Source organism: Crotalus tigris, unplaced genomic scaffold, assembly GCF_016545835.1.
Source record: "Crotalus tigris isolate CLP2741 ecotype Arizona unplaced genomic scaffold, ASM1654583v1 scf7180000024464.508515016:1373766, whole genome shotgun sequence".
Taxonomy (NCBI): domain Eukaryota; kingdom Metazoa; phylum Chordata; class Lepidosauria; order Squamata; family Viperidae; genus Crotalus; species Crotalus tigris.
Genome location: NW_024100635.1, coordinates 953314 through 977668, shown reverse-complemented (window position 1 = coordinate 977668; position 24355 = coordinate 953314). Strand labels below are relative to the sequence as shown.

At 43.4% G+C, this 24355-nt stretch overlaps 2 protein-coding genes and 1 pseudogene across 4 annotated transcripts in view; all 3 read right to left on the bottom strand.

Annotated features, from left to right (window-relative positions):
* Positions 1-1510: 1510 nt before the first annotated feature.
* Positions 1511-16012, bottom strand: LOC120303340 (zinc finger protein OZF-like). Of its 3 annotated transcripts, XM_039332799.1 has the most exons (3): positions 15953-15979; positions 8235-8395; positions 1511-3982 (listed from the first exon to the last, which is right to left on the bottom strand). In XM_039332799.1, the coding sequence occupies exon 3, from the start codon at positions 3801-3803 to the stop codon at positions 2190-2192; it is 1614 nt and encodes a 537-aa protein (XP_039188733.1). In that variant the 5' UTR covers positions 3804-3982; positions 8235-8395; positions 15953-15979; the 3' UTR covers positions 1511-2189. The 3 variants fall into 3 exon arrangements, with proteins under 3 accessions (XP_039188733.1, XP_039188731.1, XP_039188732.1); XM_039332797.1 differs by lacking the exon at positions 8235-8395 and having other exon boundaries at positions 15953-16012; XM_039332798.1 differs by lacking the exon at positions 8235-8395 and having other exon boundaries at positions 1511-3985; positions 15953-16008.
* Positions 16013-19592: 3580 nt separating this feature from the next.
* On the bottom strand, positions 19593-20511 carry LOC120303330 (annotated as a pseudogene).
* Positions 20512-20906: 395 nt separating this feature from the next.
* LOC120303334 (zinc finger protein 271-like) overlaps positions 20907-24355 on the bottom strand; it is a 29995-nt gene continuing 26546 nt past the window's right edge. Inside the window, exon 3 of the transcript XR_005555406.1 lies at positions 20907-20951. The gene's annotated coding sequence lies outside the window, so the exon portion shown is untranslated. The remainder of the gene's footprint in view (positions 20952-24355) is intronic.

Below are 24355 nucleotides of genomic sequence, written 5' to 3'. Positions count from 1 at the left end.
TTTCTATTTCTTTAACCACATTCAAACAAATGTTTCTTTTTAAAATATTCTCTCTGGTAGGTCCCACCATCTATTTTCTTGATTTCCACTTTGGTCTTTTTCCTTTGCTGAGTATCTTTCTTAATCAATGTATTTTGCTGTGTCGAAAGGTTTTTCCGTATGTTCGTAAATGTTACTGTAGACATAAAAAGTAAAGATGAAGTGTCTTTGTTCAGGGCTTCTGCCTTTCCTTGTTTGTTGAAAATCTTTTTCTTTTTCTTTCTCTCGGCTTCTCTTATCATTTCCTTTCTCTCCAAAGTTCCTGACATCTCTACAGTCCATGTTATCCAATCTGTTTTCTTGTCCTCAGATTTATTTTGTAGTCTTTTTGTTTTTTCCAATTCTTGTGAATTTTTTTCCACTAGGATTAAATAATGTTTCCTTGTTTTGTTAAGTTCCATCTTTAAGTCTCTATTCTCAATTTTGTAACCATTTATCTGTTTTATCTGCTCCTTCTCTGTTGTTGTTTTCTGGGAATTTTTTTGTTGTAGAGTTAACTTGGAAATAGATTGATTTATATTTTCAAAGTTATTTTGGATTTCTTTGTGGTTTAAAACATTGTTGTTTGAATTAGTTGCAGTGTACTATATATCTCCTCCTGTGGAGTATTTATGTTTTCTTGATATGTTCTTTCTACATGTCTCTGATCCATAATAGCCAAGAATTTGAGTTTTCCTCTTCTTTTCTCTACAAATAGCTTTAGAGTCCCGATTAAATAGATATTTGTAATCCAAATAGTGCAAAAAATATTTTTTCCCCTGAAATTTATAATTCTTTCTTTGTCTACAGCCCAGATTATTGTCTCTTTTTTTCACAGCTGTTCTTTGTTGTTAAAGCTTTGAAGGTCACAAGCACAGATTAGTTTTTCCCAGGTTTTGTCAAGTCTTATATTAAAGTCATAGCTGTCATAGTCTTAATTCACCAGTAGGTGTCAGCATCAATTTGTTTTTCAATTTCCAAAATGAACAATTATCTTTAGAATGAGAGTCTTAACTAATCAACAATTTTAGATTTATCCAGAGTTAAGTTTTAAATTTCAGGTTTTATATTTATTTCACTTCCATATATTTTGATCCTCCATAAAAATATTAATTCACCGCTTCTGAATTATAAGGGTGAGGTGGAAATCCCCCTACTTCCCTTTTGGAGGTATTTTGCTTCTTGGGGATCTTTTCCAGGAAATTAAATGTAGAATAGAAAAGATCAAATTCCTCACCCAGCTTCAAGCACGCTGTTCACAGCTATGCTGGTTAGTACTTTTGGACTTCGGTTGCAAGTAGCTTGGGCTGGTCGATGAAGAACCGCCAGCCTTTCTCCTGTTAGGTTAGAACAGTGGTGGCGAACCTATGGCACACGTGGCCAGAGGTGGCACTCAGAGCCCTCTCTGTACACGCGCACAATGCCCTGGAGATGGCAACTGTCCCTCTTCAACCAGCCGCCTGCTAACTCGCTGAGGTCCCATGTGGCCAGATGCATCCCAGCATGGCTGGTTTCCCTCCCCCCCGTTCCATCCCTCCTGGCCTTGCATGCTCTCATTTTCCTGGGCAGGACCCACTGCATTGCCTCCTCAGCTGTCAGACAGCCGTTCAGCTCAGAGGCGGTTTGTCTGAACTGCTGGCAGTGGGCTGCGTAGCCCTAGAGTGTGCCGGTCAAGGAGCCGGCCAGCTGTGGCTGCTGACGGACACTGTTGGTCCCCATGTGCTTGCAGGCCTCTGTGTCTGGGGTTCGATGGTGTCCAGCAGCAGCCGCCCCGGCCCCTGCCTTGCCCTGCGACAATGGCACCTCTGCCCTGCCTCACCTTGCCTCACCTCACCCCACAGAACAAGCCTCCTGCCCACCGCCCCACCTGCCAGAGACCCCCTAGATCTCCCCCAACTCTGCCTGGCCCCCACAGGCGTCGCTTCCCACGAGCAACATCGAGTAGTATTTCCTTCTGCAAAAGGAAATATCCAGTAACTGCTGCTGATAACCAGAAATTGGTATTAAGGCTTTTTTCATTTTTGCTTTCTCTCCACTTACAACTCTAATTCTGAGTCATGTTTCACTAGAAAGTAATCAAGCCAGAATTCGAATAGTCAATTCCTCACCTACACCTCAATGAAATATCACAAATGAAATTCAAGTCGTCTATAAACTCATTTAGTTTTGCCTCATATGGACTTCATTGTGTGTAATAAAGGATGATTTATGCCTGAAGTAACATCCACAAACGACATCTGAAAGGTTTCTCCCCCATGCGAGTCCACTGATGTGTCACCAGGTCGGAATTCCGAATGAAATGTTTTCCATAATCCGGACACTAATGGTTTTTCTCCTGTGTGAGTCCTCTGGTGTCTCACCAGGCTGGAATTATGACTGAAACTTTTCCCACAGATAGGACATTCAAATGGCTTTTCTCCTGTGTGAATCCATTGGTGGTTCACCAGGCTGGAATTCTCAGTGAAACGTTTCCCACAAACAGGACATTCAAACGGTTTCCCTCTTGTGTGAGTCCTCTGGTGTTTCACCAGGTCAAAATTATAAATGAAACTTTTTACACAGTCTGGACAATGATAAGGTTTCTCTCCTGTGTGAGTCCTCTGGTGTCTCACTAGGCTGGAATTATGACTGAAACTTTTCCCACAGATAGGACATTCAAATGGCTTTTCTCCAGTGTGGATCCACTGATGGTTTACCAGGCTGGAATTCTCACTGAAACTTTTCCCACAAACAGGACATTCAAAGGGTTTCTCTCCTTTGTGTGTCCTCTGGTGTTTCACCAGGCTGGAATTCTGACTGAAACTTTTTCCACAGTCTGGACAATGATAAGGTTTATCTCCTGTGTGAGTCCTCTGGTGTAACACCAGACTGAAATTATGACTGAAATGTTTCCCACAGACAGGACATTCAAATGGCTTTTCTCCTGTGTGAATCCTTTGGTGGTTCACCAGGCTGGAATTCTCACTGAAACTTTTCCCACACACAGGACATTCAAAGGGTTTCTCTCCTGTGTGAATCCTCTGGTGTATCACCAGAGAGGAATTACGACTGAAACTTTTCCCACAATCAGGACATTCAAAGGGTTTCTCTCCTGTGTGAATCCTCTGGTGTATCACCAGGCTGGAATTCTGACTGAAACGTTTCCCACAGTCAGGACATTCAAAGGGTTTTTCTCCTGTGTGAGTCCTCTGATGTTGCACCAAGTCAGAATTATAACTGAAACTTTTTCCACATTCTGGACAATAAGGTTTCTCACCTCTGTGAGTCCTCTGGTGGTTCACCAGGCTGTTATTACGACTGAAACATTTCCCACAGTCAGGACATTCAAAAGCTTTCTCTCCTGTGTGAATCCTCTTGTGTATCACCAGGTAGGAATTCTGACTGAAACCTTTCCCACAATCTGGACACTCAAACGGTTTCTCCACAGTGTGAGTCCTCTGGTGTATTATCAACTTGCCCAGCTCGCTGTAGCTTTTGCTGCATTGGGAGCCCTGATAGAGCTCCTCTCTCTTGTGAGTCCTTCCATGAACCAAAAGTGAGCTGTTCTGACCAAAGCTTTTGGTGCATTGGGTGCATTGATATGGCTTTTCTCCAGTGTGGATCCCCTCGTGAATATTCAGCTGCGATCTACAATCTGTGCTTTTCCCACAATTGGCACATCTGTGGATCTTTTCCACCACTGATATTTTTGGATTCTCAATGACATCAAAAGTACTCTGAATCCCTTGTTGGATAGAGCTTTGATTCATGTTACTGTTTCCTTCCTCAGAGGGCAAGGCCTGCATTACGGTCTGTCTTATGTGGCTGCCCAAATGAGTTTTTCCTTTCCAGTGACTTCCAGATGTTTCCCTCTTTTTGTGAACTAGGAAATGATCCCCCTTGATGTTTTGATATCTCGCTTCCGTATACTCTATTTTGTTCAGCTCAAAACTTTTTTCCTGATTTTCTCTTCCTTGTCTGTCACCTGCTGGAGAAGAAGAATCATTAATAATGATTCATTTTCAATAAACATGTCTAGTTTCATCCAAGTTCAAATACCATTCAGTTATGAAATTTACTTGTTGAGTTGGTCCAATAACGACTTAATAGAATTGCAAAGAGTTATCATCAAATATATCTGGACATGCTGGGCACACATTATATATACACACACACACACACATATATATATATATATATATATATATATATATATATATATATATGTGTGTGTGTGTGTGTGTGTGTGTATATATATATTATATATATATATATATATAATTATATATATAATTATATATATATATAATTATATATATATAATCATATATATATATATATATATATATATATATATATATATAATTTCAGGACCACTGAAACCCTGAAGACTGAATGGTAAGCGGTAAGTGAGGATTACCTATAAAACCGAATATTCTGAACCGTATAGCTCTATGTAACCTTGTATAGCTCTTGTAACCCTAACTAGAGACCATGGGTCAGTGGGAGGAGTTTCTAAAGGGCATTGGGAGACTTCCTGGATACAAGCCAGTTTGGAATCTCTTTGTCTGAAAGAAGCATGGGCCATCAAATGTCACACAATGAGGCTGAGCCATTATAAAGATGGTATGGAGAGAGCATCATACTTTTACCTAAAGGAATGGACAAAAGATGCATTGTCAGAGACATCTGTCATGAATGCAAGTAATCTTTCTGATTAAAATATATTTTTGTTATGAAATTATTTGAGTTATCTATCTGACTTGATTTAAAAGAAGCCGTTTTTAACTCAGTCAGAATAGTAAAAGTATGCTCAGAATTCATATCAGCTTTGTTAAGGCAAATAGTAAATTGATGGGATTAATTTCCTCTGATCTGCAACAGTTTAAAGAAACAAGTCAGTGTGTGTGTTTGGCAGGCAGCATTTCAGAGGTGTGATTCAGATGCATTGTTTCGTTAATTCGCTGTTAACTCTGCAAGTAATCACTGCATGACAAAGTTTACCTGCATATTGACAAGCCTCTGCTGGCAAGGATTCATTACCAGCCAAATTCTGCATGCTAGCCAATGTTTTAAAGAAAAGTAAAAGTTATAAAGTGCCTTGTGTCTGTTTGAATACTCCTGCTAAATTACCTTTGGATCTGTCTATAAGCTAACGTTTAAGCAAGGAGATATTGTGGTGTTTATCTCACTAAGTAAAAATGGAAAATCTGCACTATTGTTTCTTGCATGTAAAGTTTGGATTCTAACACCAAAAGGAGCTTGGGCTTTATCCCCCCTCCTTTCTTTGCCATTGAATTAAACAGCCAAGGAAGGCTGATTGCCTTTTGAAAAGCCATTCTCCCCCTTGGGCCTCAGATGCCGCAACAATAAAACCATTTGTTGCTATAGTGACCCAGCATTGATGAGAGGAGTGTTCCCTTGCTTCTAAGCAATCATAGAGATTACTGCCTATGTGGCTAGACCCAACAGAAAGATGTCTTTGTTCAAACAGCTCGCTGCCAAGAACGTGTCTTTGAATTCCGTGAACAGCTAATTTGCCAAAGGAAGTGATCAGATTTAATCTTGTCAGCTAACACAGCATTGGAGAAAGAAGCTAAACTCCCTTCTTCCTTAGGAATGCTTGGAATTTCAGCCAATGTCAATGGAATAAGAAGGCATCTGGTCTCAGAGTCAATGCAGTAGCACCCCCTGGTGGCCAATCTGCACACGACATCCTGTTAAACTTGATAATTAATTCAGCACGTAGCAGGCTTATATCAAGCCAAACTAAGAGCACCCCATAGAGGGGAAGAAGATACTTCACTGCTTGCATCACTACCTACGCAGAGTAAATCTGATAGTTAAAAAGCAAGTTGCTTAAATTTATCCCAAGCTACCAATACCCCCTAGAGGGCACAGAGTGAACTTAGCCAAAGTATTCACTCACTCAAGCTGAAGACCAAGTTGTTCCAGTTTGAGGCAAATTAAGGAGAAGAAAGCAAAGCCAATTATTCTTGTTTGTTATCATAGCTGATGACCCAGGGTTCAGCCTGCAACTTAACGGTCGCCAGGTGGGAGTTTGTACCTCTACATTCTCTCAATGGCCACTAGCAGTAACATGGTAACAAGAACAATTTGGCCAGCTTTTCTTCAGAGGCCCCTAGTGTTTAAAGGAGGAACTACACGCAAGCCTTTAATCACGCCCAGAGAAAGCCCTCTAGTGGACAAAGGGTGAACCTCGAAGGAAGAGCACCCTGGTAGCTGACCCGCAGCAAAGTGACCCCTAGTGATGAAGGGGTGAACTGCGCTGAAGTACCCACAAACGCAGGAGAACGCACCCAATGGCGCCTCCAACCACAGGCAGCACCCCAGCAGCTGATCTGCAAGCAGTGACCCCTAGTGGTCAAAAAGAAAAGGTCATCTAATTTGCTTTAAAATAGCTAGGAAGTGTACTGAACCTGTCTTAGCCATGGCAGAGTGTCCTATTGATTTAGATGAAGGGGTTCAACCAACCAGCCTAGATGAGATACCCCAACCAGCCGGTCAAGGAAAAGTGCTGCAAACAGCCAACCTTGACCTGCACACAGAGGCTGTAGCTCAAACCTCAGTGAAGCCAAAGACGTCTCAGGGTCACTATGATCTGAGACAACAAAGAAAGCTTACAGAAACCATGCACTCACATCTGCTGGAAAGATGGGATTCGAACTACAAGCGCCATCAAAGATTCTGGGAGAGAGTACGCAAAGTCTACCAAGAGCCTGAACTCTCCCCTGAACGTGCGCACGCAGTGGAAGGAGATAAGGAACACGCCCTTGGGCAATGGATGGACATGCCAAATGGGCTCAATTACTATTTTTTTTAAAAAAAAAGTTCTGAGTTACGGATCGATGTGCCAGGTTAATACATGGATGGCACACCACCAAGAAATCCTGCATTTGTTTCCTAGATATGGAAGTAAAAACAAAATTCCTGAAGACAATACTGGCAGATCAGCTCCAAATTGTTGCCAAGAAAAGAACATGCCCATAAAATCAGAAGGAGCCAACCCTAATCTGAAGGAGCCTTTTAAATCTCCCAAGAAACACAGAAAAATGCAGGAACCAGTTTTAAAGCTTGCACCACCAGTGGAATAAAATCTGGGGAGGGAAGGAATGTGTAGCAGCTGACATGATTCAACCTCGTTGCTTCTCTGCTTTTACACCCCGGGGTAACCCAAGAAGCCCTACTTGCTCCCGGTCTCTCCTCCACCTGTCCTCTGCTCACCTTTCAGCTGCTGCTTTCACCCTGGGTAGACCAGAAGAACCAATCTTCCCACCTCCATCCTCCCAGCGAACAGCGGGAAGAGGAAATTCCTCTGCTGTTCTCCTCCTGTCCTTCAAATCCTCTCTAGGAATCTAAGATTCAAATGTTTCAACTCCACCTCTATTACCTGTGCTCTACTTGCAGTGACAGTTGTCTAGCTTATCTATAGTGCACCAACTAGTGAGATAAAGCTGAAAATCATGTTGGTCTGTCTCTACCTAATGCAGTTGCCAGATTTTTTTTATTATGTGTTGTCAAGTCCTTTTTGACTCCAGCAATCACATCAATAGACTTTCTCTGTGATGATTGTCCCTAATTTGTTTGTTCAGTCCTCCTGAAGATTCACTCATCACCACAGAAAACAAAGCAAGAAGCTTCCCATGCAAACGAGAACTACACCAAGGGAAAGAAGGAGGGGGGTGGTGAACGATATGCATTCAGAACAAAAAAATGCACTTCCCTTAAGGATCGGTGAAGACTGTTCCAGTCAGTTATTTGTCCTATAACAGTGATGGTGAACCTTTTAGAGACCGAGTGCCCAAATTGCAACCCAAAACCCACTTATGCATCATCAGGTGCCAGGTGGGTGTGGCCCATTGGCTGGGCGTGGCCCATTGGCTGGGGGTGACTATGGTAGTAACGGCAGACTGGGCGAGACTAAAAAGTTCAATCAATCAATTCCAACTTTGCAAGATTTTTTTCCTGCGAGAAGTTGAAATTGACTTGATTGATTGAACTTTTTTTTTTTTGCACACAGCGGTGGAGGCCTAAAGAGAAAAGGTTTTATAAAACGCAGCTGAAGGCCTAGGGTTGGGGTGACAGCGCATGTGCCCACAGAGTGGGCTCTGAGTGCTGCTTCTGGCACCCTTGCCATAGGTTCGCCACCATTGTCCTATAATATGTAGCAACTGACATGTTTCAACCTAATTGCTTCTTATGATTTTTGAACTCACCCTGTTGACCAGTCCCTCTGAGACTTAGATTGGCTTTATGTAATTTTGCTTGATATTTTTATAGTGCCCTGTGAGAGATCCTGAGGCTTTAGGATCATTGCACGGGTTTCCAGCTCCTAACCGTAACGAGACATGATAAAGATGTGCCCTAAAATACGACACTAAGGAAAAACAAAAAGGAAAATTGATTAAATATAATTTTACTATTTAAATGTTTAGAAATTTTGCGCGTGTTTCAATGTGAAATCACTTGGAACTTGAGAGTCAGGCCAAAAGAGCCTCTTGGTTTCTCCACATGCCAGGCCTGATCTGCTCCCAGTCATTGGGTGTCCTTTTGCAAAGAGAGCACATGCAATGTGACTTTCCAAAAAATAATTATAACCTTTCATTTTGAATTGTGTTTGGTGAAAGAAATAATCTTGGAATTCTTTGGCCTTTTCTAAACCGAGTAAAATCAGGATCGTTTATCTGCATAGCTAAAATGTCACTTCTGCTGCTACAAATGATGATCCTCTCTTTATTGGAAGGTATTTTTTTAAAAAAAAAATTAAGGAGCCCTGGGATAGAAGTGAAAGAAGAGGAGAGGACTCCCATGTGTTGGGAAGCGAGCTTTGCATTACCCTGTCCCAATGTTTACAGAAATGCTGACCCTTTCCTTTTTTTTTCTTTCTTAAAAAAACATTCATGATTCTTACGCAATGCTGTTTTAGAAATGAAACATTATTACTGTACAATTTTTTTCTCACATCTTCTGACCAAGGGAGAGACCACAAAAGTATCAGCCTCTTGGTGCTGTGCTCACCCCCAGCTGTCAATGGTTAAGAAGGAGGCACTTCCAAGTGAAGGAGATCACAGCAGAAATTGCTAATAAACCTGGAGATCCTGTGATCAAAACCACAATCTCGTTTCTCCTCAACTCAATATTCTTACAGCTCTTCTCCATGAAGGTCACCTGCAAGGTAGAACAGCCTTTACATCTGAAATTTTACACTGCTTTTATCACTGCCCCAAACTCCTCCAATATATTTGCTACTCATATGGTTTCTTCGACTTGCAGGCCTCATTCTTGACACAATCTGAACCAGGGGTTTTTTTTGTCATAGAACGCCCAGAACTGAGTTCCGGTATCTTTTTTGGATGGAACCTTGTAGGGTAGGCCAGGCGGGTTGTATGACGTGTGTGAGTTCCGGCACCTTTTTTATTATTATTATTACTAAGGTGACCAACCGTCCTCCTTTAGGGAGGACAGTCCTCCTTTTGTAAGTTCTGTCCTCTCTCGAAAAGTGTCCTCCTACATGTCCTCCTTTTTGATATTTGAAGACTAATCTGTAAATCTCCGTATTCGATCGATGCCGATCCGATCCGTTGCGTGTGATGTGACGTATCTGTATTTGACATGACAAGGCTCAGTACAGTGTGGCAAGACATGATTATGAGACACATGCACTCCGCACAGAATTATTTTGAGAGTGCACTGCGCGCAAGAATGTGCTGCACACAAGTGACTTCGTTTACTTCTTACCGAAACATGACACGGCACACACGCATGCATTAGACTCACTTTTTTTTCTTCAACTTATTTGTGTCCCCCTTCTCATTGTAAAAAAGTTGGTCACCTTATTATTACAAAAAAAGCACTGATCTGAACAGACATGCTTGGCGCACTGAATTCCTGGAACTGTTAGGAAAACATGAACTTTGTACCACCTCTACTTCTCTGATAGATTATTATTAATTAAAAATGAAGAGAATATTCTATTAAGAATATTCCTAAAAGAAACAGCCATTTCCCTTTGCCTAAGACAGGGGTCGGCAACCTAAAACGGTGAAAGAAACTTGGACCCGTTTCCTTCACAAAAAAAAAACCCTGAGAGCCGCAAAATGTGCGCATGCGTTCACGCATGCGCGCACACACACATAACGGGGCTTGATTGAAGAGTGGAGCCTAATATGACACATGCACCAGCTCTGCCCACGTCCAGCTCTGGTATGGACAGCTCTGCCATCCTGGCTTCTTCTCCCCTCGGAAAAGACTGCTCTCCCCCCTTTGCTGAAACGGCGAGCAGGGGGGGCTTGCCTTGGGCACGGTGGGGCTGCTGGAGGCTGAGGCCCCCAAAGGCGCGGACCAGGCTATCTTCCATAGCGGTGGGAAGGCGACCGCGGGAGCAACAGCCTGCTCATCTCCCCCGGCGGTGGCGGCGGCAACTGCGGAGCCATCTGGTGGTGTTTACACGGCCCTCCATGTGATTGAGATAGGCAGCACTGCCCCACTCCGCCCTGCCCTTGTTTCCCCGGAGCAGAATTGGGGCGGCGCCAAAGGAGCCGGCTGAAAGTGGTGCCTTGGACTACCCCTCCGAGGATGGTGCTTTGGAGAAAGGCCGGAGCACGGCACCCTTGCCAGAGAACTAGTCAGCCCCACTAAGTAACATGTGAACCCCATGCTAAGAACGGCCCTGCCTAAACTAAGCTCAATCGGACAGGAAAGTTCCAATCCGATGGAGGCTCCTGCAAAGTCAGCTCAGTCATTGGGATCACACAGTTCAGTGGGCTTCGCCCCTCCCCAAGCTATTAATTCAGAACCAGGCAGCGCTTGGCTTGCAATTGGTTGCACAAAACAGGTGGACAGGATTGCAGCCAACAAGAGTAGGACGTTAGAGCCACCAACTCTGGTCTCCACCTGGGCGGGCGGGCGAGCGAAACCCCGAAACCTTTTGCGTTCCTTTGCAAAGAGAAGACGCCGGTGGCGCATGGCCCGGGGGGGAAAGACAGCTCCGGAGGGAGGCAGCCACGCAGCCAGAAGCCAGCAAAGTTCCCTCCTGCTGCGGAGCTGCAGTGCCTGGCCCTGGGCTGACGGGCGAGGGGGTGGGGGGTATCCAGGGCCTAAAAAGTCCTCCAGGACAGGCTCGGGGCTGGCCCTCTTTCTCCGGCTGCAGGAGAAGGGGAGGCGCAGACTCTCCACCCGGGCGGGCAGGCGAGCAAAACCCCGAAAGCAGGAGGGAATCCTCCGGACCTTCGGATTTCCCAGCTTGCCAACGAGGCTTGCAAACTCGGCTCCTGGCAGGGAAGCAGCATGCTTTGGGGAAGGAGCACGGAGGCCCGCAAGCAGGCAGGCAGGCAGGCAGGCAGATGCTAGGCAGCACGAACTAAGCAGCGAGCAAAACCCTGAAACCTTTTGTGTTCATTTGCAAAGAAGCAGTGAAAGCCGGTCCAGCCAGTCGTCGGGGTGCAGAACTGGGCTGCGGATGCCAGGCCTTGCTCACCGGCAACACTGGAGCTTCCCACACCAACCAGTAGGTCTTCCGTGCCGCTCCATTGGGACCGCCAGCTTCTGGCTGCGTGGCTGCCTCCCTCTGGAGCTGTCTTCCCCCCCGGGCCATGCACTACCAGTGTCTTCTCTTTGCAAAGGAACGCAAAAGGTTTCGGGGTTTTGCTCACCCGCCCGCCCAGGTGGAGACCAGAGTTGGTGGCTCTAATGTCCTACTATCATTGACTGCAATTCTATCCACCTGTTTTGTCCAACCGATTGCAAGACGCTGGGCAGCACGAACTAAGCAGCGGCAGGAGGGACGCGAGGCCTTGGCTTGTTGCTTATCAAGACTGTGCTCAGTTCGTGCTGCCCAGCATCTTGTTCCGCCTCCGCTCAGGCCCCTTTTTCGCTGCTGGAAACATGCTGCATTAGCTGGCACCGCAGGGGGTGGTCCCATGGCAACGCTGACAGTCTGGGCTGTGCGCCATCGGTGTCTCTGGTCCCGAGCCGCGAGCCGCAGGAAATATCCGGGCCCAAGTTTTCCACTGCAAGGACACCCCAACCACGGCAGTGCTGCCAAACCGCTTTCTATGCCGCTGGCGTCGCCGGGCTGGAGCAGTGAAAGCTGATCCAGCTGGTCGTCGGGGTGCAGAACCGGGCCGCGGAGGCCAAGCCTTACTCACTGGCAATGCTGGAGCTTCTCACGCTGACCGGTAGGTCTTCTGTGCTGCTCCACTCGGACCGCTGGCTTCTTGCTACAGGGCTATCTCCCTCCAGAGCTGTCTTTCCCCCCCTCCCGTCTATGTCGAGCCCATGGCGAACAGCGTCCCACAAACCAAAGAAGTTGAACCAATCAATTCAAACTTATTTCGTGAGAAGTTTGAATTGATTGGTTCAACTTTTTAAGTCCTATTTTTTTGGGGGGCACTGCACGTGGCTGGGAGCTGCAGGAGACGGCTGAAAGAGTCGCATGCAGCTCCGGAGCCATGGGTTGCCGACCCATGGCCTAAGAAAAGCCAAGCCGAAAATAAAACCACCAGAGAGGAGGAGTTTTTTCCCCTCTTCTCTCTCTCTCACACACTTAGCAAAAGAAACAATTACAATAAGAAAAAGATAGCCCTGGGATAAACAATGGAAACTGACAGGATTACATATACAAACACACAGAAATTCATCAGAGAGATATCTTCTTTCCCTGGGGATAGGATTAACCTTTTCCTGAAGGATAAGACCAGGCTAGAAATTTAGGAAAACAAAACCCTTATAAATGTCATCAAAGTTTCAATAGCACAGAAAGATTATAAAGGTTGGGCTCAACCTATTAATCAGCTAGCTAGCCCAGAACCCATTGCTGTGTCACTACATCTTTTGGCTTCTGAATTAAAACTCCACTTTCTGGCAGCTTGCTTCACCTTGTGTCCATTTCTATCAGCGCAGACCGTTTAGTCCCAGCTGGAAAAACGAACTGGAGAATTTTCTTTCCACATCTCCTCTCATTTTCTCTTTATAGGAGGAGCCACAATCTCTAACCATAGTCTGAGTGCTCCTATCCCGAAGAGATGCTGGCTGGGGAATTCTGGGGCTGAAAATCTCGAGGACATCCAGGGAGAAGAAAGCTGGGACTCTGGACATGGCACTTCTATCATCTATCGTGATAAAAATGCAAAGAACACTCCCCAAAAGATTTTTATAGAAATGCACGATGTCTGCAAAAATAAATATCCAGCAACTTCTGCTGCTGCTGCTGGCCAGATAGCAATGATCAAATTATCAGGAAAATACTTTGTAGTCAAATTAAAGAGTTAATTTCTCAACTGGACTTACAATGGGACATTAGAAATGAAATTCAAGCCTTCTCTACACTCATCATGTGGGGCCTCATGTGGATTGTCTTGTCTTGGATAAAGGTGGAATGTTTGCTGAAGCATCGTCCACACTCGGGGCACTGAAATGATTTCTCTCCTGTGTGTATAAGCACATGATTTATAAGGCTAGTCCTAGTACTGAAATCTTTCTCACAGTCTGGACGCTCGTACGGTTTCTCTCCTGGGTGAGTCCTCTGATGTATCACCAGCTGAGAATTCCAAAGGAAATATTTCCAACAATCTGGGCACTCATATAGTTTCTTTCCTGTGTGAATCTTCTGGTGTTTCAGAAGGTGATAATTCAGACAGAATTCTACCCAACAATCTGGACAATCGTACGGTTTCTCTCCTGTATGTGTCCTCTGATGTTTCACTAGGTCAGAACCGCTGCTGAAACTTTTCACACAATCTGGACACTGATACAGTTTCTCCGCGGTGTGAGTCCTCTGGTATATCACCAGTTTGGAATTCTGACTGAAACGTTTCCCACTAACAGGACACTCAAAGGGTTTCTCTCCTGTGTGAGTCCTCTGGTGTTTCACAAGGTTGGAATCATGACTGAAACTTTTCCTACAATCAGGACATTCAAAGAGTTTCCTTTGTGAGTCTTTTGGTGTCTCATGAGGTGGAAATTTCTAATGAAACTTTTCCCACAATCAGGATATTCAAAGGCTTTCTTTCCTGTGTGAGTCCTCTAGTATATCACCTGGTTGGAATTCAGACTAAAACATTTCCCACATTCAAAGGGTTTCTCTCATGTGCATTCTGTGGTGTATCACCAGCCTGGAATTGTGACTGAAACTTTTTCCACAGTCAGGACATTCAAAGGGTTTCTCTCTGGTATGAGTCCTTCAAAGTATCACCACATTGCTGTGTTCTAAAGCATTTACCACATTGGGAAGTGGTAAATTTGTAGGGCATCTGTCCTGTGTGTGTCCTTCCATGAAGGGAGCTGTTCTGATCAAAGGTTTTTCTCCAATGTGAATCTTCTCATGCATAATCATCTGTGATTTGAAATCTGTGCTTTTCCCACAATCTCTTACCTGCTGGAGAAGGAGGAGAATAGTGTGGTTTTCTGAAGAAATGGAAGATATTTTGATTTCTGGCTTGATTTGCTTTCCTTTTTAAAGTTGCTTGTTATTCTTAGTTGTCCAGATTTTTTTTTTAAATCATTGATCATTATCCACCCTGCATATCTCTGGAAGTGCTAGGTATAGATTATATAGTTGTAGATATATCCATACAGAGAGAAATACATATGTACGTATGTACACACCTATAAAGGTATATATGTGGAAAATCCATGTTTTTCAAGCCTGTAAAATGTCCCAAAATAGTTACAGTCAAATTTTCTGTGCTGATTTGGAGATGTTTTATTTTGGAAGAGTTTTAACTGATGAAATGTTACCTCGTGGCTGTGCAAGATTTGAAGCACCAGTTTTGTTCATAGAAGTCCTCAGTTACAAATAGGATCAAAAATCACTATCCACAAATATTCTGGTGACATCCCAATTCAAGAAGTCCTCACTTACTAACCACACTTGGGACTGGCTTCAAAGTCACTAAGCAGCCTGATCATTCAGCATATCACATGACAGTGCCAACTTACATCTGTTCCTCTGGAGTTGTTAAGAAAATCAGGGTGGGTTGTTAAAAGCAATTTCACTTGACTGTCACCTGCAACTTCCTGTTGGCATCTCCACTGATTTGCTTGTTATAATTTGAGAAGATCACAAATAGGGATCATGAGTGTGTGGGATGCTGCAACCATCATATATGTATTGGTTGGCAGTACCCAAATTGGTGCAACTCCTTTTTCTGCACCTTCAAAATCACGGGTATTACTGACGTGTGGTTACTGAACAAGTGCTATGATGACCACAAATTTGTGGACCAGGTGTACGTCTGCTTTTACACTGTCATTGTAACTCTGAAGGCTCAGGGAAGAAATGGTAAGCGAGGACTGCCTATACAACTGAACATCCCAAAGGCGCTCAATTTTAAAAAAAGTGCTGGATTAAGCACAATTGAAACTGGTTAATATACTGATGGGGCACCAATAGGAAATACTGTGCTTGTTGGCAATACAGGGAAGTAAAAAAGCAAAAATGCCAGACAAGTGCAGTGGCAGATCACTCCAATATTGTTACTAAGAAGATAGCAAGCCCATAATAGAATAACAGAGTTGAAAGGGACTTTGGAGATCTTCTAGTCCAATCCTATGCTCAGGCACAAGACCCGATAACCATTCCAGACAAATGGCTGCCCAATCTTGTCTTAAAGGTTCCTGATGAACCTAGGTGACAACTTTGTCATCCAAAAGGTAGAAGACGAAACTAGGATGTCTCTTATAGCAGTGGTTCTCAACCCTTTTAAGAAGAATCAACCTTCACTAGAAGGAGACTTTTTAGATCTTCCCATCAGCAGAAAATTGCAATCCTAAGTTTCAAAGCATGCAGAACAGTGGACTTAAATTTGGGGAGGGAAGGAAAATGCAGCAGCAGCCGACATGTTTCAGCCGAATTGCTTCTCTGCTTCCACGCAGTGGAGGAAACCAATCAGCCCTACTCGCTCCCGGCTTCTCCTCCGACCTGCCCTCAACTCACCTTCCAGCTGCTGCTTCAATCCTTGGAAGAGCACAAAAGCCGCTCTCCACAACACCTTCCTCCCATGAGTGATGCGGAAGAGGAAGTTCCTTTGTGCTTCTCCTCTCCTCCCTACCTTTCTAGCAATACAGTACTCGATGTTTTTAACTCCTTTAAGATCAGTCAGTCGCGGGTTCTTGTATTTCTAGGCCACGGGACTTCAAACTTGGCCCTTTTATGACTTGTGGACTTCAACTCCCAGAATTCTTTAGCCAGCGTGCCTGGCTGAGGCATTCTGGGAGTTGAAGTCCACAAGTCATAAAAGGGCCAAGTTTGAAGACCCCTGTTCTAGGCACAGATTTTGCCTCTTTGGCCACCATCTCCGGATAGGTTGTGGCAAAACATACTGGTTCTGTCTCTACCTAAAGTATTTGCAAGATGTAGAGAGTTAGCTGCCTGAGCAGGGGGTTGGACTTGATGACCTCCAAGGTCCCTTCCAACTTTATTATTATTAGATGTTTTCCATGATTAAAAGCTATCAAGGCGGGTTTTTTGACTTCTAGCATCTGACCTTTGCAACTGAGCCACGTGAAATACGAGAAATCTGATGCCAGTTAGCCTGTGAAGATTAGCTATGTACTGAGTCCTAAATGTTCACAACAGTTTTACAGAATTACACAATCAGCTTTCTTAGGGTTGACTCTCAGTAGAGATCAAAACCTCTCTACACCCCAAATCTTTATGACCGATTTCCTGTGGCTCCCAAGGATTTAGGACATGGCAGCAGCATATGGCCAGATGATTCAGGGGAATCAGCTTCACTCCTGCTAGCCAGGGCTGCATCCAAGAGCAGCGAGCATGCCTCTTCATTCCTGAAGGAGGAAATTTTATACCTGCTAAATGCCTTGTGCTTCTGTAAATTTGCTTCGACGGAAGTCTCCAGTAGGTCACACAGAGAGAAAAATATGCAGCAGGGTTTTAAAAATGGGGCCTAAGAAAGAGGGGCCAATTGTTTATATTTGGTAGAACAAATGTTTCAAAAAAAGGTTTGTAAAAAAAAGAGAGGCAAAAATAGACTAGCCCATCAAGCCCATCAGGCTAACCTTTTTGGAAGGACACCCTACAATGCCATTTTTAATACAGATTTAATAAGGTATGGATGGTGATGATAGTGGCTATTGGCTCTCAGCTCTGTTGTGTGGAGAAATCTGGAAGAATAGAATAGAATAGAATAGAATAGAATAGAATAGAATAGAATAGAATAGAATAGAATAGAATAGAATAGAATAGAATAGAATAGAATAGAATGCAAGATAAAAATAAAGCATATGTGTGCTTGCTCATGCATGCACACACTTTGTGACAATAAGGTCTGAGCCTGCATAAATGGTTGACCACTTATTGCTATTTATGTACAAATACAGATATGAAAAGGGAATTGATGAGGAATGAAATAGGATGAAAAGAACAAGAGGTGTAGAAAGGAAATTTGGTGACAGATGAAAAGAAGGGAGGGAGGAGAGTTGGGAAAAGAGAGATATGTTTAAGATAATGGGGCATTCACAAAAGAGGGAACGTTATGGAGATAATTTTGCGAATGCTATGGAGATACAGCATGTTACAAGAATGGAAGAAGGCTATGTTGGATAGAAAGAGTAAAAAAAGAAAGGATATACATACTTAGTTGAGTAAACCGGACTAATGGAACAGAAAGAAAGCTTACTAGGGCTTCCGCTTTAGAACCGCAACACGTAAGGCTTCCAGTAACACAAAAAATGAAGTATTTCAGATTTGCATGACCCACCCACCCCTTTTTCAGCAAATGGTACGGCCACCTGTTTGGAAGCCCAGCGCAACCAAGACGAGCACTTACCACACCGATAGGCAAAAAAAGAGATCCAACAGGCCTCCATGGCCATGGATCCGGGCTCTGGAGGCTTGGAAAAGGCCTCTGGAGCCCGGATCGGGCCGCTGGAGGCTGCAAAATCGCTCCGCAGCCATGGATCTGAGCTCGGAAAACTTGGAAAAGGCCTCCGGAGCCTGGATCAGCCGTGGGGGGTAGGCACGAAATTGCTCTGCAGACATACCTGGACTCGTGCTGGCAGCTTCCGTTCAAAAAAAGGTGCTTGCGTTGTATGACAAAAAAAGCCCTGCCTCCACCATCCAGCCCGGATCTGCCCAGCTCTTGCAGCTGCTCCCTGACTCCCAGTGCAGAGAGAAAGAGAGTGAGAGCGCTGGCACAGGTGGAGAGGCGGAGGGCAGCGGCCCAGCCCCGCATCCCTCTGGGGTGATGGCGCGCATGCCCACAGGGACGGCTCTGTGTGCCGCCTGTGGTACGCATGCCATAGATTCACCACCACCGCCCTAAAGCAAAAAGAATTCTGGACAAAAATACATAGCTGGCTAGAGAAGATGTCAGGAAAACATGTAGACTATAAACCGGAACTATTTCTTTTAGGTATAACTTCAGAAAACCATGATAAAGAATGTGTATATTTAACATTACATGTACTAAGAGTAGCGAGAATTACTTTTGCCCAGCATTGGAAAAATGAAGAAAACGCCATCTGAAGAAGATATAATTAAGAAAATTCTAGACTGTGCAGAAATGGACAGGCTTACATTGAAAATGAAAGGGAAACAAGATTCAGAATACTTTCAAACATGGGATAATTTTTATAAATGACTAGAAAAACAGAGTAAAGAATAAGAATGGAAACTGTATTATTATTAATGTTAAATATGTGAACCCAGACAATGCATTGCTGACTAGGTACTAAAGATTGTTATTGTAAAAAATCAATTTTATACACAGACACACATGAGAAATGCTGGCACTTTCCTTTTTTTTCTTTCTCAAAAACTATTCATCAATCTTACACAATGCTGTTTTAGAAATGAAATATTTTGTTTCTCACATCTTCCGACCAAGGGAGAGACCACAAAAGTATCAGCCTCTTGGAGCTACGTTCACCCCTCCAGCTGTAAAAGGCTAACAAGGAGGCACTTCCAAGATAAGGAATTGCTAATAAACCTGGAGATCCTGTGATCAAAACCACAATCCCTTTTTTCCCCAACTCAATATTCCTACAGCTCTTCTCCATGAAGGTCACTTGCAAGGTAGAACAGCCTTCACATCTGAAATTTTACACTTCTTTTTTGTCACTGTCCCAAAGCTCCCCCAATACATTTGCTACTCATATGGTTTCTTCGACATGCATGCCTCATTCTTGATACAATCTGAACAGACTTCCTTGGTGCACCAAATTCCTGGAACTGTTAGGAAAACATGAACTTTGAACCCCCTCTACCTCTCTTCTCCTCTTGTTTCTCCTTATATGAGAAGCTACAACCTCTAACTATAGTCTGAGTGCTCCTATCCCAAAAAGATGCTGACTGGGTAATTCTGGAAAATCTTGAGGGCAGCCATGGAGAAAGCTGGGACTCTGCACATGTCATTTCTAGCATTTATCAATAGTAAAATGCAAAGAATACTCCCAAAAAGATTTTTACAGAATTGCCCAGCTTCTGCTGCTGATGGCCAGATAGCCATGATCCAACTAATATGTTCCATTCTTTCCTTTTCAGGCAAATTTTTTGTAGTCAAATTAAATACTCAGTTTTCTCAGCTGGACTTACAATGGGACATTAGAAATGAAATTCAAGCCTTTCTACACTCATCACTTTGGGCCTCATGGATTTTCTTGTGTGCAACAAGTATGGAATGTTTCCAAAAGAACCGTCCCCAGTCAGGGCACTGAAATGATTTCTCTCCTGTGTATATAAGCACATGATTCATAAGGCTAGTCCTAGTACTGAACTCTTTCCCACAGTCTGGACACTCGTACGGTTTCTCTCCTTTGTGAGTCCTCTGTGTATTACCAGCTGAGAATTCCAACAGAAACTTTTCCCACAATCAGGACATTCAAAGGGTTTCTCTCCTTTGTGAGTCCTCTGGTGTATTACCAGGTTGGAATTCTGACTAAATTTTTTCCCACAAAGAACACATTCAAAGGGTTTCTCTCCTGTGTGAGTCCTCTGGTGTTTCACCAAGCTGGATTTCTGACTGAAACTTTTCCCACAATAAGAACATTCAAACAGTTTCTCTCCATTGTGAGTCCTCTGGTGTCTCATGAGATTAGACTTTTGACTGAAACCTTTCCCACAATCAGGACATTTAAAGGGTTTCTCTCCTGGGTGAGTCCTCTGGTGGTGTATGAGGTGGGAATTTCTAATGAAACTTTTGCCACAGTCAGCACATTCGAAAGGTTTGTCTCCTGTGTGTGTTCTCAGATGTCTCACGAGGTGAGAATTTCTAATGAAACTTTTCCCACAATCTGGGCACTCATATGGTCTCTCTCTGATGTGAGTCCTCTGATGTATCACCAAGTTGCCATACTCACTAAAGCATTTACCGCATTAGATACACTTATAGGGCTTCTCTCCTATTTGGGTCCTTCCATGAACCACAACGGAGATGGTCTGACCAAAGCTTTTGCCACATTCAGAGTATTTGTATGCCTTTTCTCCAGTGTGGATCCTCTCATCCATAATGAGATTTGCAAGTTTTATCTTTCCCACAATGGGTACATCTATGTAGTCTTTCCACCACAGATATTTTTGTGGGGGTCAAAAATATGGATGATCCCTTCTTTAGTGGTGTTTTGATTCAAGCAGTTTTCTTCTTCCCAGAGCCAGGCCTGCATCAGTATCTGCCATACTTGGCTTTCCAAATAACATTTACCTCCCCACTGACTTCCAGATGTTTTTCTCAATGGAAAAATAATCTCCCTTGACTTTTCATGTAATGTATTCATATAATGTATCCATGTGCTCTACTTATTCAGTTGAAATCTTTGATTTTCTCTCTCTTTTTCTAACAGCTGCTGGAGGAGGAGGAGAATTGTGTAGTTTTCTGAAGGAAATGAAAATCCTTTGATTTCTGGCTCGATTTTCTTTCCTTTTCAATGTTGCTTGTTATTCTTAGTTGTCCAGAGTGCTCTTCTTCCCATCTTCTTTTCTATAAGATTCGAAGAAAAGTGTAACTTTAATTGTGTACAACATGGTTTCATAAAGTATATATTACAATAAATGAGCAAACATGCCACAATGCTAGCATAATCTCTTACATTATTTATGATTCATTTGACACATGGAATACTACCAACATCCATGTTCAAATATCTATTCAGTCAAATTCAGTTGATCTGGGTCAATCACAAATTCTTAGCACTGCAAAGGGTTATCATCAAATACATCTAGAAGTGATGGGGATAGATTATATAATTGCAGATATATGAATGCAGAGAGAAATACACATACATACAATTACAAATGTATATATGTCTTTCAAGCCTGGAAAAATGTCCCAAAATGGTTACAGTCAAAGCTTTTGAGCTAACTTTAGAGATGTGGTGGCTTTAACTGATGAAATAATGCCTAAAGCCTCTGCAAGATTTGAAGCACCAGGTTCGCTCATGGAAGGCCTTACCTACGAATAAGGGCAGAAAATACTGCCCACAACTACTCTGGTGACATCCCAATTCAAGCAGTCTTCATTTACTGACTGCAATTGGGATTGGCTTTTGTGTCACTTAAGCAGCCTGATCATTAAGCATGATGTCACATGACAGTGCCAACTTACACCTGTTTTTCTGCAGTTTGTAAGAAAATCACTGTAGGTTGTTAAAGGTGATTTTATATGACTGTGACTTGCAATTTCCTGCCAGTATACCCCTTGGTTTTGCTTGTCAGAATCTAGCTGGGAAGGTCACAAATGGGGATCATTGAGTGTGGGATGCTGTAACCATCATAAATGTGCATCAGTTGGCAGAACCCAAATTGGTGCAAATTGGTCCTTTTCCTGCACCTTCAGGAACTGTTGACGTGTGGTCACTAAACAAGCACTATGATGGTCACAAATTTGCAGACCAGGTTTATGTCTGCTTTCACAGTGCCATTGTAACTCTGAAGGCTCATGAAAGAAATGGTAAGTGAGAAGTACCTATATAAAACGAGCATCCCCAAAGGTCCTCAATAGGTATTTTTCAAAAGAGCTGGACTGAGCACAGTTGGATCTGTTTAATACATGGATGGGGCACCCATAGGAAATAATGTGCTTTTAGGCGATTAATGGAAATAAAAAAACAAAACTCCCAGAAAACTGCAGTGGTAGATCAGTCCAATATTGTTGCCATGAAAACAGCAAGCCCATAATAGAACAACAGAGTAGGTGGTTGCAATAGAGAAGATCTCCAAGGTTCCTTCCAACTCTGTTACAAACCTTCAGTGATGGAGCACCCGCAACCTCTGGAGCAATGGTTCTCAACCTTGGCAACTTTAAGACTTGTGGACTTCAATTCCCAGAATTCTGGGAGTTGAAGTCCACAACAACCTTTAACAACCTACAGTGATTTTCTTACAGCCAGCTTTGCTGGCTGAGGAATTCTGGAAGTTGAAGTCCACAAGTCTTAAAGTTGCCAAGGTTGAGAACCCCTGCTCTGGAGGGAAGCTGTTCCCAAGAAATCAAGCTTCACTTGAAAGAGACTTTTGAAATCTCCTCACCAGCAGAAAATTGCAGCCACCACTTTAAGAGTGTGCAGCACCAGTGGAGTTAAAAGTTGGGGAGGGAAGGGAATGGCAGCAGCAGCACCTGAGATGCTTCAGCCGCGTTGCTTCTCTGCTTGGACGCCCTGGAGGAAACCAAAAAGCCCAACTTGCTCCCTAGCTTCTCCTCCAACTTGCCCTCCACTCACCTTCCAGCTGCCGCTTCAACCTGGGAAAGAATACAAAAGCCCCTCTGCACACCACCTTCCTCCCATGAGTTCCTTTGCACTTCTCCTCTCCTCCCCATCCTTTCTAGCAATGCAGCACTCAATGGTTTCAACTCGTTTAAGCTCAACTACAGAAACCGCCCACTGTATTGTCCGCTTTCTAGGTACAGTTGTTGCCTGTTTGACCAGGGATAGTTGGTGGAGAAACACGCTTGTCCTGTCTCTACCTAAGGCAGGGGTAGGCAACTTGGCTCTTTTATGACTCGTGGACTTCAACTCCCAGAATTCCTGAGCCAGCCATGCTGAGGGGAAAGGGAAAGGTTTCCATGCTGAGCCATGCTGTAGATGTTTGCTGATTCATTATTTGATGATGATGATGATAATAATAAATAAAGTTGGAAGGGACCTTGGAGGTCATCTAGTCCAACCCCCTGCTCAGGCAGGAAACCCTATACCATTTCGGACAAATGGCTGTCCAGTTTCTTCTTAAAAATTTCCAGTGTTGGCGCGTTCACCGCTTCTGGAGGCAGGTTGTTCCACTGGTTAATTGTTCTAATTGTCAGGAAGTTTCTCCTTAGTTCTAGGTTGCTTCTCTCTTTGGTTAGTTTCCACCCGTTGCTCCTTGTCCTGCCTTCAGGCGCTTTGGAAAGTAGCCAGGTTCTACATTTAGACAAGAAAAAACAAATGTACAGGTATAGTATAGGGGGTACCTTGCTCAGTAGTAGTAACTATGAGAGGGATCTCGGAGTCCTAGTGGACAATCATTTAAATATAAGCCAGCAGTGTGCTGCAGCTGCCAAAAAACCAACCAATACTTCACATGAAGTATTAATACCACTTTACAATGCCTTGGCAAGGCCACACTTAGAATACTGCATCCAGTTTTGGTCACCACGATGTAAAAAAAATGTTGAGACTCTAGAAAGAGTACAGAGAAGAGCAACAAAGATGATTAGGGGACTGGAGGCTAAAACATATAAGGAATGGCTGCTGGAATTGGGTATGTCTAGTTTAATGAAGAGAAGGACAAGGGGGGACATGATAGCAGTGTTCCAATATCTCAGGGGCTGCCCCAAAGAAGAGGGAGTCAAGCTATTTCCCAAAGCGCCTGAAGGCAGGACAAGAAGCAATGGGTGGAAACTAACCAAAGAGAGAAGCAACCTAGAACTAAGGAGAAACTTCCTGACAGTTAGAACAAGTAAGCAGTGGAACAACTTGCCTCCAGAAGCGGGATGGTGATATATTGACTAAAAAGTCCTAGGGTTGAGAAAAAGGTGAAATATTTGGGGGTTATGTTAACAAACTCAAACATAAAATTGTTCAAAAAGAATTATGTGCCTCTCTGGAATGGTATTAAAAAAGATTTACTAAGATAGGATAAATGGCATTTATCACTACTGGGTAGAATTTCTGTAATCAAGATGAATGTTTTACCAAAGTTGCTTTTCCTGCTTCAAACATTACCAATACTTGCAACTGATATTCTGTTTAAACAATGGCAGAGGGATATTTCAAAGTTTATATGGCAGGGGGGAGAAACCGAGAATCAGATATAAATTATTGCAAGATGCTAAGGAAAGGGTTTTGGGTTTACCTGATTTAAAATTGTACTTTAATGCTTGTTGTTTGGTTTGGCTAAAAGAATGGGTGA